Source organism: Watersipora subatra, chromosome 1 (genome assembly GCF_963576615.1).
Source record: "Watersipora subatra chromosome 1, tzWatSuba1.1, whole genome shotgun sequence".
In the NCBI taxonomy this organism is placed as follows: domain Eukaryota; kingdom Metazoa; phylum Bryozoa; class Gymnolaemata; order Cheilostomatida; family Watersiporidae; genus Watersipora; species Watersipora subatra.
Genome location: NC_088708.1, coordinates 13,468,386 through 13,484,510, shown reverse-complemented (window position 1 = coordinate 13,484,510; position 16,125 = coordinate 13,468,386). Strand labels below are relative to the sequence as shown.

The 16,125-nt window shown below is 34.6% G+C and overlaps 1 protein-coding gene across 2 annotated transcripts; it reads left to right on the top strand.

The window, feature by feature from the left end:
- Positions 1–882: 882 nt before the first annotated feature.
- Positions 883–15,204, top strand: LOC137385606 (uncharacterized). 2 transcript variants are annotated; one of them, XM_068072136.1, is made up of 6 exons: positions 883–973; positions 6,808–6,952; positions 7,278–7,406; positions 9,084–9,201; positions 9,331–9,472; positions 14,742–15,204. In XM_068072136.1, the coding sequence occupies exons 2-6, from the start codon at positions 6,820–6,822 to the stop codon at positions 14,832–14,834; spliced, it is 615 nt and encodes a 204-aa protein (XP_067928237.1). In that variant the 5' UTR covers positions 883–973; positions 6,808–6,819; the 3' UTR covers positions 14,835–15,204. The 2 variants fall into 2 exon arrangements, with proteins under 2 accessions (XP_067928237.1, XP_067928314.1); XM_068072213.1 differs by lacking the exon at positions 883–973 and adding an exon at positions 1,165–1,177 and having other exon boundaries at positions 6,815–6,952.
- The last annotated feature ends 921 nt before the right edge of the window (positions 15,205–16,125 follow it).

Below are 16,125 nucleotides of genomic sequence, written 5' to 3'. Positions count from 1 at the left end.
AAAAGGGATACTCAGTCAAAATGTCAGACACCATTCCATCATGATCCATATAAAGTGCGAGAAATATGCGGTCCCATGTTGACGTTAGAGTCGGTAGATCGCAAAATAGTGAAACGAAATGTAACGCATGTTAGACGTTTTCACTCCCCGGAAACTAATTTATCTGTTGTAGATGAAGCTGGAAATAGTGGAGGAACCACCCTATCACCAGCCCGAAATTGCGACTATGACCGCCGACCAACAAGACCACAGACCGACACTGCTTGTTGGGATTCAGTACGAGAGGAGCCGAACACACCAGTTCGACCGGATACGCCCGCAAGAGAACTACCCGCTAGTCCAATCACCTCGATGAGTGGACGAGACAGTGCGCTTGAGAGTGAATCCTCAGCAAGGCCAATAAGAGACAGAAGACCACCGGCATATCTAAACGAATACATAACATGAACTAAGCCGTCAACGCATACATTAGCTATAAAGGGAGCAAACCCTAGCCTGAGTCACTCGAGATAACGGTACAGACATCCCGAGTGCTTGTAAGGGAAAGCACACCCGCCCTATTATGGGGCATGCCTGGAACAGAGATTTTCCAGCTGCAGCTGGGTTTATTATGCTGCCAGGGTTCAATTTACGGTGTCCGCAACAGGCGTTTAGACTAATGGCACTAATGTAAATGGCTAAAATGCAATAATTTCATAATTATATATATATATGTATTTGTGGGTTTGACAATATTTCTTATTACTGACTGTAGCTAAATCTTATACGTAAACAAGAGGTGTAATATCCTAGACATTGGAATCGTCTTCCCTATTGCTGGGTTTTGTAAACAAGTTAATTGGCATAGATATGACCGGATTCAAGCCTCGTTTTGAATTGAAAGTCAGCACATTAGGCTGTCTTGTTATGTAAGCTTTCTTTTGAATTGCCGCTGCTGAGCTGTACAGTCGTGTATTTATAATCTGATTATTGTGTGAATACATCTGACACTTATATAATTACAACGATGTTATAAACATGTTGATTGTTTACTAGTTGCAGCTGTTTCACCTTTTAAATAAATCTGATGACGCTAGTTTTTTCTTGTGTTGAGAAAGCTATTGATTAGTGTAAATGAACAATTGTTTGTTATGGTAAATCTATAATTAAGAGTTTGAAATGCTAATGAAACAGGAATGTAAGAATGCAATAAATTGAAACAAGCTGGGTAAGAGAGAGTCCCTAACCTTGCTCTAGTTAAAGCAGAACCTGGTAGTCTCTATATGTAGATTCACCGCATTGCGTCAAAGCGAAATTTTGTGAAGCAATATATGACTATGCTAAAAATTTATTGAAAGGCAGCCTTTTTCTAGGTAAGCGAGCAAGTGGTTGTTTCATTTAACGCGTAGTTGTAAATTTTGTACTGGAAGTTCTGCTTGTTTAGAACCAAAATAATTATAAGCATGAAAAAAATTTGTAAATTCGTGACCCTTTTAAACCCTGACATTTTAATTAGGAATCTGGTATATTTGTCTGTAATTATTTTTAATATGCTGTCAATTTGCTCTTGTAGCCCATAAAATCAGCTTATAAAAATAATAAGGATCAGGTACATTAATAAATACTTTGCATTCGAATGTGGGCCAAGTATTTATCTATGCAGGCAAAAAAGTACCTAAGAGAAAGTCAGCTTTTATCAATTTTGTAAAAGCTTATTTGAGCCTACCTATTCCACACACTCAATTCCAGGCCTCAGAAGTCTTATTGAACCATGTTTATATGAAACAATGAGTTAACACCATATTAAGCAACAGAACCTTTTACATTTAATAACATTTATGATCTTGTTTGACCTCATTTTGATAAACAGCATTACGTGCTGTTGTTGCTGACTTACCGTTGCTTTTTAATGAAAACAATTACAAAGTTTGATTGTGAATGGTTAAAAGATTTAACCATGTAGAAAGTAGAAATAGAATAGCATTTTATATTTAAACAATGGCATCAAATGATTGTTAGAGACTATAGTTGTTTATGTAGGTTGTTGCCAAATATGCATGTGCATTTCACCCTATTATAGGAAGGCTAATATTTCAAATGATCTAACATTTTGAGGTTATATGTAAAAAACTCAGTTTCATAACATGTTATTGTTTAACATTAATATAAATTTTAGTATATTTGTTCATAGTTCATAATTGAACGTGACAACATTTTACCCAAAAGCTGATTTTATCTTATTTGCTGTTGATGTGCCAAATCTTTCTCAGCTGATGTTGTTTGATCGATGCATTTAGATGAATGCAATTTAAAAGTTTAAACATTATAGTGCACTATTTCATAGAGTTGTAATTATTAATCTCTAAATTTTCCACTTTCACAAATTAGCAGTAAAGGCTGGGAAAAAAATACCAAAATGATGTGTGACTTTTTGGAGCTTTATAAATGGAGTCTTAGTTGAAGCCGATGGAGAACCATTTCTAGAGAGTTATTAAATTATATATAGAGTTTTGTGTTTTAGTACATAGTAAGAACACTTGAATAATTGAAAGCATCACAGCAGAATAACATGTTTTACCTGTTGTTATATATTAGCAAACATGTGTAAAAGGCCATTAAAAAATTCGGAGATTGGTGGCAACTCCCTTAGAGGAGATCTTTACTCTATCACAGCTTCGAGAATCTAAAATAAAATATTTGACCAATAAAATAATTGCCTAATTGGTGAAATTATTATAATTAGCCTTGTGTCATCTAGTAGTGGTACTATTTTATTCAAAGAAATATAATGAGTAACTAACATTCTCATTATAATCTATAACAGAGAGACTGGTGGGTTTTTCTATTCCTAGTGTTGTTTGTCAAAGACGTTATCAACATGGTCGTGACAAATATATTTGTTTGTGCATATTATAAACTTTGTGGTTTGCAAAGATTTTTGTTCCGTGAAGATGTAAAGGACACACAGTTAGGACACTAAATTCACAGTTTCATAATTTCTGCCACAAGTTTGAATCTCTTACCTCCATGTTGGATTATTTGAAGTATTAAATATTATAGAGTTGTGTGAAAGTCTTCCTATCGATGCATGCGATAAACGGATGTACCAGGTTCATGTTATAATTTCAATTATGTCCATACAGATTCTTTTTATCCTACTAGATTAAACGTCAAATTAATTTGGTCTTGTATCGAGTGTGCTGATATCCAGCCTAACAGCAAATAACATTCCAGTTCATAAGGGGATATTTCACAACCCAATGTGCCGTGCCTATCGTTGATTATATTCAATTCATGAGAACCTACAACACATGTTGCTGGTTAGCACATTTGGTGCTCTTGAATATTTTCCTTAATCAGTAGGTATCCCAAATGTGCCGTAAAACTTCTATTTCGATGCCATGACATTCTATTTTTCAATCCTTCTCCTGTAGTGGCATTTTATTAGAGGTGACATTTAAATAGAGAGTGTTATTGTATGTTTCAAATAGGTCCTAGCTCCTCTGAATTTTGGAAAACTATAATTTAACCCTTTTATTTTAAAGAGCAAAGCGAATGTCACCTAAATTTTGCACTCTCCTTCAAGCGGAGTGACATCAACCCTTTTGGATGCAATAAATCTGCTATAACTTATCTCCAACTTGGAGATCTCTAAATAAATATGCATTAGGAAGCTGAGAAATATCTCTACCTATTCATACCAGTTTATAGGAATTAACCTATGATTATCTTATAGCCCGCGTTGCAATTTGTTGGAGCTTTCTATTTTTTATTTCATTCTAATTTTGAGGGCGTATTTTTAATTTATAACTATATTTAACAATAGTACACTAAAACTCATTGCATTCATTGATATGTTTGCTATAATTTGCAGCCAGAACTGGCTTTTTCTATGCAATAGAAGAGGAGTTATTAGGGTCAATCCGTTGTAAACCAAGTTTATATAACCGCAATGATGCTATCAACTAGAAATTCCACTGTCATACAGCCCACGACCAAAGTGATAATGGAAAAAAGAAAGGGTACTGTTGATTGTTGAAAAAGTAGTTCTCAGCAGGAATTGACAGAGTATAGTGTAAATGAGACTTGTTTGAAATAGAAATGTTCTAGAAATGGCTTGAAAAGCTTGGTTTAATATAATAATAAATCACACTTAATCACACAAAAAATCACACCTAATCTACTACTATCTCAAACCTGTTTTACAACGATAAAAAAATATTAATTTAAGCTGTAGGCCTAACCTACTGTAATGTATGTATTTTACCAACAACGATAAGGAAATATGTTTATTATAACTCTGAAATGCAAAAGTAGAAGTAAAATGGCAAGCTACTGTGTACTATACACAGTTTGAAAGTTGGTTGCGTTGAATGTAGAATGGTTTTGATAGAGATCTTTAACAGAAGGCAAGTATGAGTGTTCACGCGTCTGAAAGTTCTCTGCAAACTGCAGCAACTAAAATAAAAAATGTTCTCGTCATAAAGGGGCGTTGTAGTTCGGCCCTAGCTTGTACATAAGTTGTAAATATTTTCGGCTAATGTTTTTAATAATGAAACCTTCGGTGATTGGACAAAAAACATAGGCTGATAAACTGTGTACCACAATTTCGTACCTGTAATTCGGTCTATGCCTCAAACGGTCTACATTCATTACAGAAACCTTCGAATAAATTCGATTACATGTAAACAATGCCATAGACTGGTGAACTGAGCACGGGTTTCTCGTGAAATGCGCACTGCTAATTAGTTCTACTATCTGTCGCACGGCTTTATTGGTGTATCGTAGGTCGGTCTTAACTTTTATTAAACCAAGTGTTTTGTGGCAATTTTCGTCCAAATTAATCTGTCTATTTGTGTATAATCCGATCAGATGGGTAAGTTTTAAGGTAATGCCGATGGTTTACAAAGACTTGGTAACATATTTAAATAGGTTTAAATGTGTTTTGTATCGTTATTATACTTTAACGACTTTACAAAACGATGGTTAAATTTGTTGATGAGATTTCAAAGCAAGGGTTCGTCTCATTGTTAATGAATAATTTTCGTAAGTTGTGTGCACATGCATTTATCATAAAAACTCCCAAACTTCGCATCCGCTCGTTTGGTCGTGGAAATAGTATGCTATAAACCTGCAAGTTTATTTTTTAAGTAATATAATAATAATCTATCATATGCGACAAATATATATTCAAGAACAAATGACATAAACAAACCATAATTATAATACTTGCAGAAACAAAAATTAAAAAATTTTAGATGAAAATATGTGCATCGTTTGCTCGGCAGTTTGCGTTCTGATTGTCGTTTTTGTATGGAACCATATCGTCTTTTTCTGGCTGTTTAATACCTTCCACAGTGTCTGCTTACCTCAGCACTTCTTCTGAACTAATCAATATTAGCGTCCAAACAGTTTTTTAGCAGAGCAAAACTTTTACGCGTTGCTATTTTAAAAACCTTTCACAAAATAATTATATTATAAACTTTTAGTAGAACGAAATATTATTACAAATTCCATCATAAATGTAAAACGTTTTTCTCATATATCGCAGTATCAAAACCCCGTTTAACAAGGAACTACTATTAGTTTGATACAGTTACGGACGGTTCCCTACTTACGAACATTCGAGTTACGAACAACGGTACATACGAACAGGTCTGCGCGTAGGCACTACTTAGAAGCACCACCCAGCATCTACCTTTCTCTGCCCAGTTTGTTGCAGTGCATAGGTGCGTGAACATATCTCCAGTGCGCAAAGAACTTTTTTATTTTTACTGTACATATTGTAAAGGGATTTGCCAGCTTTTACTCGGCACGATCTAGACTAATAAATAAAGAGAAGAGAGTGTGTGTAGTTTCGTTCAGCTTTTAATTAGCGAAGGAAATTTCACTAGCCGAGGAGCGTACGGCTATCTGCTCTGCTCAACTAAATGAGCGCACTCCTTTATATGCAATAATATCAACCGTTCCGGCTAACGGCAAACAGTAAGAACACCGGCTAACAAGGTGAATAAATCGGACCGCTAGCGCATTGGTATGACAACAATATAAGTGACGATAAGGGATAGTGTTATGACGGTATATCAGATATAACAATAGCATAACGAGTGAAACAACGATATAATAAATGGACAACACATACAAAAAAATTAGACAACAACGATAAGTTATAGCATAACGATTAAAGCAACAATATAATAGAAAGGACAAGACATACAATAAATAAGAAATGCAGTGTCATGGCCCGGCGTCCACCAAAGTATTATCTCTATTTTATTAAAGATTTTTTTCAGTACAAACCAGTACAGGTTACTTATACAAGCCTTAAACATACTTATATAAATCTTCAATATACTTATATAGTCCTTAAACATAAATTATAATACAAAATATAGCACTGAAGTAACTTACGAACAACTTCACCTTACGAACAATCGTTCGGAACGTAACTCGTTCGTAGGTTGGGAACCGTCTTTAGTAATTATTTCTATGGCATTGCTTTCAAAGTTTTAAAAGAAAACCTTAAGCTTTGGAGTTAGAAAATGAACTTCGATATAAACAGCAACCCGAGATAATTAATTGTTAATGAGTTGACCCAGTCATAATTGGCACCATTTTGTGGATACTTTTTTATTGATCATTTGCTATTATGGGTTCGTAAAGCTCAAAGAATGTCAAAATGGTGGTCAAATAGAGGTGGCGTTCAATTAAAGGGTGGCGTTCTATTTTTCAACCATTGACCCAACTTGGTTGATAACTAAAGTTCATCTTGTTTTATTCATCCAATACTGTTTTTGCTTTTTCAAGATTTTTATTGTTCAATATTAGGCTTGAGTGAAGATGCCCAAAAGGATGGTTGGTGAACGCAAGGTTAAGGAGGTGATTATGCCTGAAGGGGATGAAGGGAAACAGCTTACACAGAGACAACGTGCAGCCAAGTTGAAAGCATTGAAAGAACAGATTAATCAGGAAAGTAAGTTCATATTTGAACAGGTGGATTGTTGGCTATAGGTTATTATTACATTCTATATATTATACTCATAGACACTACCTTACACTCTATTCATCATATTCATAGATGCAACATTATAATCTATACATTATACCTATAGACCTTATACTTGACATATTATATTCATAGATGCAACATTATAATCTATACATTATACTTATAGACCTTATACTTGACATCATATTCATAGATGCAACATTATAATCTACATTATACCTATAGAGTGCCACTTACAAGACTTTATTCGCATCTATATCAACTATTAAACTTTTCCTTTCTTTTATAGTGCAACAACACTTGGAAGAGCTGGATGCCGACTGTCTGGCCACGTGTAGGTCGATAGAGTTAGCAGGAAAAGCTCTCCTTGTTCAGCTGACTCCTGAGGAGGCTTCAATGCCCATCTCTGAATATCGAAGTATGTATTACCTCCTCATTTCGCCTATCATATTTCCTGAAGTGGTTAATATAAGGAACTAGAACAGCTGTTGCTCTAGCTAATGCATAAATGGTCAGTTGTGCTTTTATTGCAACTACTGCCGTTGTTATTTCTATTGCTCAGAGGCTTGCCAACGACCAGATTTTATGCCAGTCACAATGAATGAATGAATGTTTACATGCAGCTGTTTTAAGGAATAACAGGAGTTGTCATGTTATGTTGAGTTGTCATGTGACATTTATATTAAGCCTTGCTTAAATACTCCAAAGAAAATAGAATTTTTCAGTTATACTGTTTAAACGTATTCGTCCCGAGTTATTTAACTTTTCTTGTTCAAGCCCTCGATGTCTCTCTATGCTACATTTAATACTTACATGCTCTGCCAGTTAATTTATTAAACTTTCTTGTTTCTTACCTACAAATTTCTAGTCAAACTTTCTTGTTTGACTAGAAATTATTTTTGTGTTGAAGCGTTTATTGCTAAAATTTTGAATGTATATTTAAATGAGGGAGGCTTCAGTGAGTTAATTTTTTATTGCTTTACACAAATTTGTATACTTGGTTCCCAAATTAATGAAAACTTATCATCTCATGCATAGTTTAACAGCAGTAAAATTTATCTTAAAGTGTCGCTCATGTATCTGAAAAAAGACGTATAATTTTATTAGTTTTATAAGTAGATTTGCGTTATGGTATTTTTTAAAATTTACATTCTAACTACAGTTGGTTAAATTGCTGCGATTCAATTTTCATTTTAGTTGTGTGTATGTCATTATCAATAGCTTTAAGCATGTTGCAGCTAAATATAATACTTTGCTAAAAAGATGAGATATCAGGCGGGTTTTTATGGCAAAAACTGCCTATTAAGCTAAAAATCAAAAATTTCTTTTATAAGGTTACTCACTTGTGTTGCATCTGCTTAGAAACAGTCAAGATTGTGGCTCACTTATAGTTCTGTAAAAAAGATTTTTTTGTCCGAAGACATGTTCCAGTCTGATCCGTTGTGCCTTTCAAAGACCATATGGTCTATAAAGCCGAGGGTTATTCATAGATGGCTGATCATGCTCTTCTGTAAAAGAAAATATGTTGTGGATGGTAATAAAAGTCACTTCTGAGAGTCGTGAGTGCGTTGAAAATTGAATAGCTTTTTTTGGTTCCTTTGCGAATTATGGTTACATCTGGCATGCAAGTTCATTGGACTATGATCAACCCTTTGCTATGATTGTTTGAAACCTACTATGGTCACTGGAAGCATAGTATTTTGTAATGTATGCTACTATGGATAACTTCATGAACAGCCCTATACATTTATGAATAACCTAATGCACAGCCTTATTGGTCTATGCATAACTCTGAAGATTCATGGATACTCTTGGAACATACGCATGACTCTTTGAGTGGCCTTAAAACATATGGAAGACCTTAAGGGTCTTTAAGCGACTTTATGGATGAATATATTTAAGCCTCTAGAGATTTGTGTAGGACTATATGTGTCTAAGGATAATCCTTTAGATTTCTCAACCTGTTTTTGTTGTTTTAAAACGTGACAGATATCCAGTAATCGTGGCGAAGTTTTGTAATCTTGTATGAGAGGCGAACACTGGAATTGCTTACCGCTAGACCTTTGATAAAAGCAACAGTTACTTTTTGCTACAGGAAAGGTTTTACAACTTGATGATAGGAGAGTCTCTGAGGTCGAAGGTGCCAACATCAGTGACATTCTTGAGAATGTTGAAAATAATTGGAAGCAGGGTACGAAGCCCATAGTAAAGGAGTGAGTTTATCTCCATATGCTAATTGAAAGGTTGTACTTGCGTGGCCAATTAGCATGCACGACTTATCTCACCTTATCTGAGAAATCGTTTCCAAAACTTCTAAATATTAAATTTATGTTTGCTTGTAGGAAGAAAATAACTGGCTTTGCTACACCAGCAGTATCTAGGGATACAATGTGGACGGCCACTCCACAGCAGACTCCTCTGTTTGACAAAAGACTTCTTAAGGTTGCCACAGGCAAGCCTTCTGGAATATCTCTCAGTGGCCAGGTCTGACCAGATAACAACTTTCTGTTATGAAACAATGTTGAGCAAGAAAAGCAATTTACATTGACTCTTAGTGAGTCTTAACTTTGCTGTCTCCAGTTTCTTATAACCCAATAACTGACTCAGTGAGTCTTAACTTTGCTGTCTCCAGTTCCTTATAACCCAATAACTGACTCAGTGAGTCTTAATTCTGCTGTCTCCAGTTCCTTATAACCCAATAACTGACTCAGTGAGTCTTAACTTTGCTGTCTCCAGTTCCTTATAACCCAAAAACTGACTCAGTGAGTTTTAATTCTGCTGTCTCCAGTTCCTTATAACCCAAAAACTGACTCAGTGAGTCTTAATTCTGCTGTCTCCAGTTCCTTATAACCCAAAAACTGACTCAGTGAGTCTTAACTTTGCTGTCTCCAGTTCCTTATAACCCAATAACTGACTCAGTGAGTCTTAATTCTGCTGTCTCCAGTTCCTTATAACCCAAAAACTGACTCAGTGAGTCTTAATTCTGCTGTCTCCAGTTCCTTATAACCCAATAACTGACTCAGTGAATCTTAACTCTGCTGTCTCCAGTTCCTTATAACCCAATAACTGACTCAGTGAATCTTAACTCTGCTGTCTCCAGTTCCTTATAACCCAATAACTGACTCAGTGAGTCTTAACTTTGCTGTCTCTAGTTCCTTATAACCCAAAAACTGACTCAGTGAGTCTTAATTCTGCTGTCTCCAGTTCCTTATAACCCAATAACTGACTCAGTGAGTCTTAATTCTGCTGTCTCCAGTTCCTTATAACCCAATAACTGACTCAGTGAGTCTTAATTTTGCTGTCTCCAGTTCCTTATAACCCAATAACTGACTCAGTGAGTCTTAACTTTGCTGTCTCTAGTTCCTTATAACCCAATAACTGACTCAGTGAGTCTTAATTCTGCTGTCTCCAGTTCCTTATAACCCAATAACTGACTCAGTGAGTCTTAATTTTGCTGTCTCCAGTTCCTTATAACCCAATAACTGACTCAGTGAGTCTTAACTTTGCTGTCTCTAGTTACTTATAACCCAATAACTGACTCAGTGAGTCTTAACTTTGCTGTCTCTAGTTACTTATAACCCAATAACTGACTCAGTGAGTCTTAATTCTGCTGTCTCTAGTTCCTTATAACCCAAAAACTGACTCAGTGAGTCTTAACTTTGCTGTCTCCAGTTCCTTATAACCCAATAACTGACTCAGTGAGTCTTAATTCTGCTGTCTCCAGTTCCTTATAACCCAATAACTGACTCAGTGAGTCTTAATTCTGCTGTCTCCAGTTCCTTATAACCCAATAACTGACTCAGTGAGTCTTAATTCTGCTGTCTCCAGTTCCTTATAACCCAATAACTGACTCAGTGAGTCTTAACTTTGCTGTCTCTAGTTACTTATAACCCAATAACTGACTCAGTGAGTCTTAATTCTGCTGTCTCTAGTTCCTTATAACCCAATAACAGATTCAGTGAGTCTTAATTCTGCTGTCTCCAGTTCCTTATAACCCAATAACTGACTCAGTGAGTCTTAACTTTGCTGTCTCTAGTTCCTTATAACCCAAAAACTGACTCAGTGAGTCTCCAGTTCCTTATAATCTAATAACTGACTCAGGAAGTCTTAACCATAGAGTTATCTCCCCCCTAGAGTGATAATTGTGCCTTCAACAACTCGAGCGTTTCCGGTGCCAACAAGGAGCGTTTAGGCCACGCCCCTTTTTTGTGCTAGTCAATCGTAGTGATTGACAGAACAATAACATCAGCCATGAGAATAGTTAAACAATGATCATGAATTTCCACAGTTAAGATAGTAATTATTGCTCATATTAAAGAAATCATGATTATAGTTTATTACTCTAATATATGCTTATTATTTAAAGCAATTCAATACCTACATGACTTGCAAAGGCACTGAATAGGTAGTGTTAAGTGAGTTAATGCAATCAGTTACTCCAATGATATACAGCCCCCACACATCGGGGGCTGTATATCATTGGTTGTCCATAGATAAGATAGATAGTCATACTGAGGTTGTATTACATCGGTGTGATGGGAAGCTATCAGACTGCCATCAACTGAAAGTATTGACATTGTATGGTGATAGAGTGATTCATTGACACCACAGTCCACAAATAGCCCTTGAATGTAATATTAGATTTCAATACATATCAATCAAATACGTAGACTAGCTTGAAACAAAGGTGTCCACTAGTTAGTGGACATCTTTGCTTGATGTAAGCAAGCAAAAAGTTTGAAAGTTAGAGTAACAAATGTTGTTATATGTTAAATAAAAATAAATTATAATTAATTATACTAAATTATATAAAAATAAAATAGACTTTTTTATTACTTTATTTATTAAATAACTTTTTATTGTAATCATAGCTAAACAGATTATATTTAGCCATTACTTGCTAATTATTTTACATTTAAACACATTTACAATTTTATTTTTCTTCCTAATTTATTTCAACAAAACACCTCTTTCATGATATGAAATCTAAAAGTTGTAATTGTTTGACAAAGCTTGAAAACCTTAACAGTTGTTTTCTTTTTCCTCTTAATTCATTTGAACTGCTTCAAAATATTTTTTCATGATATGAAGTTTAAAAGTTAAGATGGTAAATGTTATATAAAAATAAATTTTCTGTCCAAAGACTTTTTTATTACTCGAGCAACGCCGGGTAGTACAGCTCATAGTTGATGGCAGTCGATTAGCTTCCCATCACACTAATGTAATACAACCCCAGTATGACTGACTATCTATCTTACTTATGAGTAACTGATAGCATTAACTCACTTACTTAACACTATCTATTCAGTGCCTTTGCAAGTCATGTAGGTATCCGGGATTATGTGTATGTCACAATTTCCATAATTCATTTCCACATTATTTCCATAATTCATTTCCATAATTCATTTCCATATTGTTTCCATTTCCATAACATTTCCCTATTTTATTTCCATACTGTTTCCATAATTCATTTCCATATTGTTTCATTTCTATAATTAATCTCCATATTATTTCCTTAGCATTTCCATAATTCATTTCCATATTATTTCCATAACATTTCCCTATTTCATTTTCATATTATTTCCATAGCATTTCCATAAATCATATATTATTTCCATAGCATTTCCATAAATCATATATTATTTCCATACCTTTTCCATATTTCTAAAATAAAATTTCCATATCCATTTCCATAAAATTATGGAAATATTTACGTTTATGGAAATGGATATGAAAAAGTAAACATTTCCATAATATGTTTAGCAATCCCTGGTAGGTATTGAATTGCTTTAAATAATAAGCATATATTAGAGTAATAAACTATTATAATCATTTCTTTAATATGAGCATTAATTACTATCTTAACTGGAAATTCGTGATCCTTGTTTAACCATTCTCATGGCAGATGTTATTGATCTAGTCAATCACTACGACTGACTAGCACAAAAAAGGGGCGTGGCCTAAATGCTCCTTGTTGGCACCGGAAACGATCGTGTTGTTATCACTCTAGGGGGAGATAACTCTATGGTCTTAACTTTGCTGTCTCCAGCTCCTTATAACCTAATAACTTACTTAGTGAGTCTTAGCTTTGTTGTTTCCAGTTCTTTATAATCTAATAACTGACCTAGTGAGTCCTCAAGGTTGACTTGCAACAAAATTCGCATTACAGTTATTTGGTATCAAAAGATTCACCATGTCTTACTCTGCTGTGTTGTAGGTGCAAAATATGTGGAAATATGACTACAAGCTCTTAAAAGCTCAAAAACGAACAGTTAATCGCCGCCATCACGAAACCGCCGTAGAGCGGAATCAGTTTATTTCTCTGACGTAGTCATTACATTTGGTTATTGTTTTGTCACGTGATGTTCTCACGTAAATTGAAGGCCAATGGCTCGATATAAAACTTATCGTAGCACTAGTTTATGACAAACACTTCGGGTTTTACCGAAGACCCCGCATCAAATATAATTGCTCGCTATTTTACAGTTTTGTTTCGGCTTGGTCTAATCGTCTAGTCGTAATCTGATCATGTGACCCATACTTCGCAAATAATTTCTGCAGCATTTTTCGATTATCACAAGTAACCAACAGGCTCATCATGTTTATCAAACAATGATATGTACTCTTTCGAGCTAAGGTTAAAAAATTAAACGAATTTTCACGGCAGGTTATAAGATATCAGTGCTGAAAGTGACAGCATTACAATGATGATAAAATAGACGCGCAAGAACAATAGACATGGTTTTATTGAAGGCGCGAAGTATATTTGTGAAAATATTTCGACGAATGGAGTTGCTTGAAAGTGTAAACAGAAACCATCTTGTACAACTACTGCCCATTTGAGCCATTTCGGAAAGAGATTCTAATTTACGACGGTTTTGTGATGGCTGCGATTAACTCTTCGTTTTTGAGCTTTTAAGCGCTTGTAATCATATTTTCACTAATTTTGCACCTACAACACAGCAGAGTAAGACATGGTGAATCTTTTGATATCAAATAACCGTAATGTAAATTTTGTTGCAAGTCAACCTTTAACTTTGCAGTCTCCAGCTCCTTATAACCCAATGACTGATTTTTGACCTGTTAACTCATAGGCTCAATGCATTCGAGTGTTCAGGGTGGCAGATACAACTGACATTTGGTGTTGAATGTATATATATATACTTATATACATGTAAATATACCTTTATAGATATTTGTATATAATTGTTAGAAAGACTAATTTCGTAAAGATTAATAATGAAAGAGCACTTAATACACTATTTGTAGAGTGAATTATACCATAACATAAAATCTAAAGAGTACTTGGCTGTTACTCAATCCGTCACAAATTTGTTTCTAAAAGATATACTGTAGATCTGCTCTCATCAGAGTTATCACCTGATGGGAGCAGATCTATACCTATCTACCCATATCTATTTTGTTTAAAACAAATCTGTGAAGAATTGACTAAGTACTTTTTATGTAGTATATTATGATATATATATATATATATATATATATATATATATATATATATATATATGAATACATAGTTGTATATACATATGTATGTTGATTTTGTCGACATCGCTGTATATAAATTGGCGGTGTCAGCTGTCTATAGCTATTTGATGTTTACTCTGGTGTAAGATTAGACTTAGATTGATGTTTCTTAATCACAGTTTTACATACGTATTTTTGTCTTTTTGGTTAACAAGTGTTGAACTATTCCCTACAAATGAGTAATATGGCTTTTGTTCTTTGTCTTTAGGCTATAGAGAATATTGACATGACAAAGCTCAGCAAAGCCAAGAAGGAAGAGTTGTCTAACCTTTTTACTGCAGCGTTGCAAAAGCTCAAGTAATGGCCATTTGCATTAGCAAAGTTTTCAAGTTTTTGTTTATCAGCAGTTTCAGCCTTTGATTTTTATAAAAAGTACTTGTATTAAGGTTTGGAAAAGGTTAAAAAGTTCTCTCAACAGGATTTTTTCTCTTTTGAATGGATATTCATACCGGATTGCTTGGATGGAGTTGGCTATCATTGTGGAATCTCAAGTCATCTGGTTTATATTTTAACAATCTAACTGAGCACTATATTTGCCTTTCTAGTTCATTACAGCACCCAATCTCTGCATATACGAGAGATATACAATATTCTCATATTATTTTGCCAATGTCTTCTACTATACTGACAGTCTATATCATATTATAATAAACAAATTTATATATTAATAATGTTTTGGCTCTCAATTCTCTTACCTTTGACCATTTGCGTATATTATTGCCTGCTATTTGTGTTTGATGTAAAGTATCTCAATACTTCCTGTGATCAAAAGTATTATAACAAATTTATCTAAACTTTTTTCCTTCAACCTCTAGTACCATCGGATGAATTCAAAGAAAGTTGTGTTACGGTAATCAGAACACATCAACTGTATGATGAGGTACTTGTGTTCATCACAGCTTTGCAGTATCAATATGCGCCAAATCTTTGACTGCGCCGTGAGCTATACAAATAATACATAACAGCGGATATGTAGTTTTTTCTTATTCAATTAATACGTTGGAGTTATTGATATATGCCTGAAGGCATGGTTGCGCGATGGATTAGCAAGCTATTGATCACGGAAAGACCGTCGGTTGCCCCTCTCACCACTTCATTATTTCAGCCATTATTCCCTGTCTGTCCGTCAAGTAATGTTGTTCACGATGGAGCAATTGTCGCCGAGGGACCTCTGCCTTCTCTACTTTCTCATAGGTCTTTTTCAAGCAAGCACTAGTGAGCGTAACGGTAAGATTAATTTTCATTTACTATGCACCATATTCAAGTTAGTTTCGATATTTTGATTATAAATTGTCTGGCAACCGCAGGTAATTTCTTCAATGCATTGACAAACTGTTTAAAGTTTTCGTAGCACTTACATACAAGCTGAGGCGGCCTGTCTTCTTGGTCGTGTATGACTGATGCACAATCCTTAAGACCATCTGCTTAAATTTAAGTTTTAAAACATGTAAAAAATACCATGGTAAGTTTTATTAGCTGGAAGACTTCATTTGCTTGATTAATTTGAGCTGGTAACTTATTCCATTTTGAGCTGATAACTGCAACTGAATTGATTGGACAACAAATGTAATTAAATATTATTACAGGAGAAC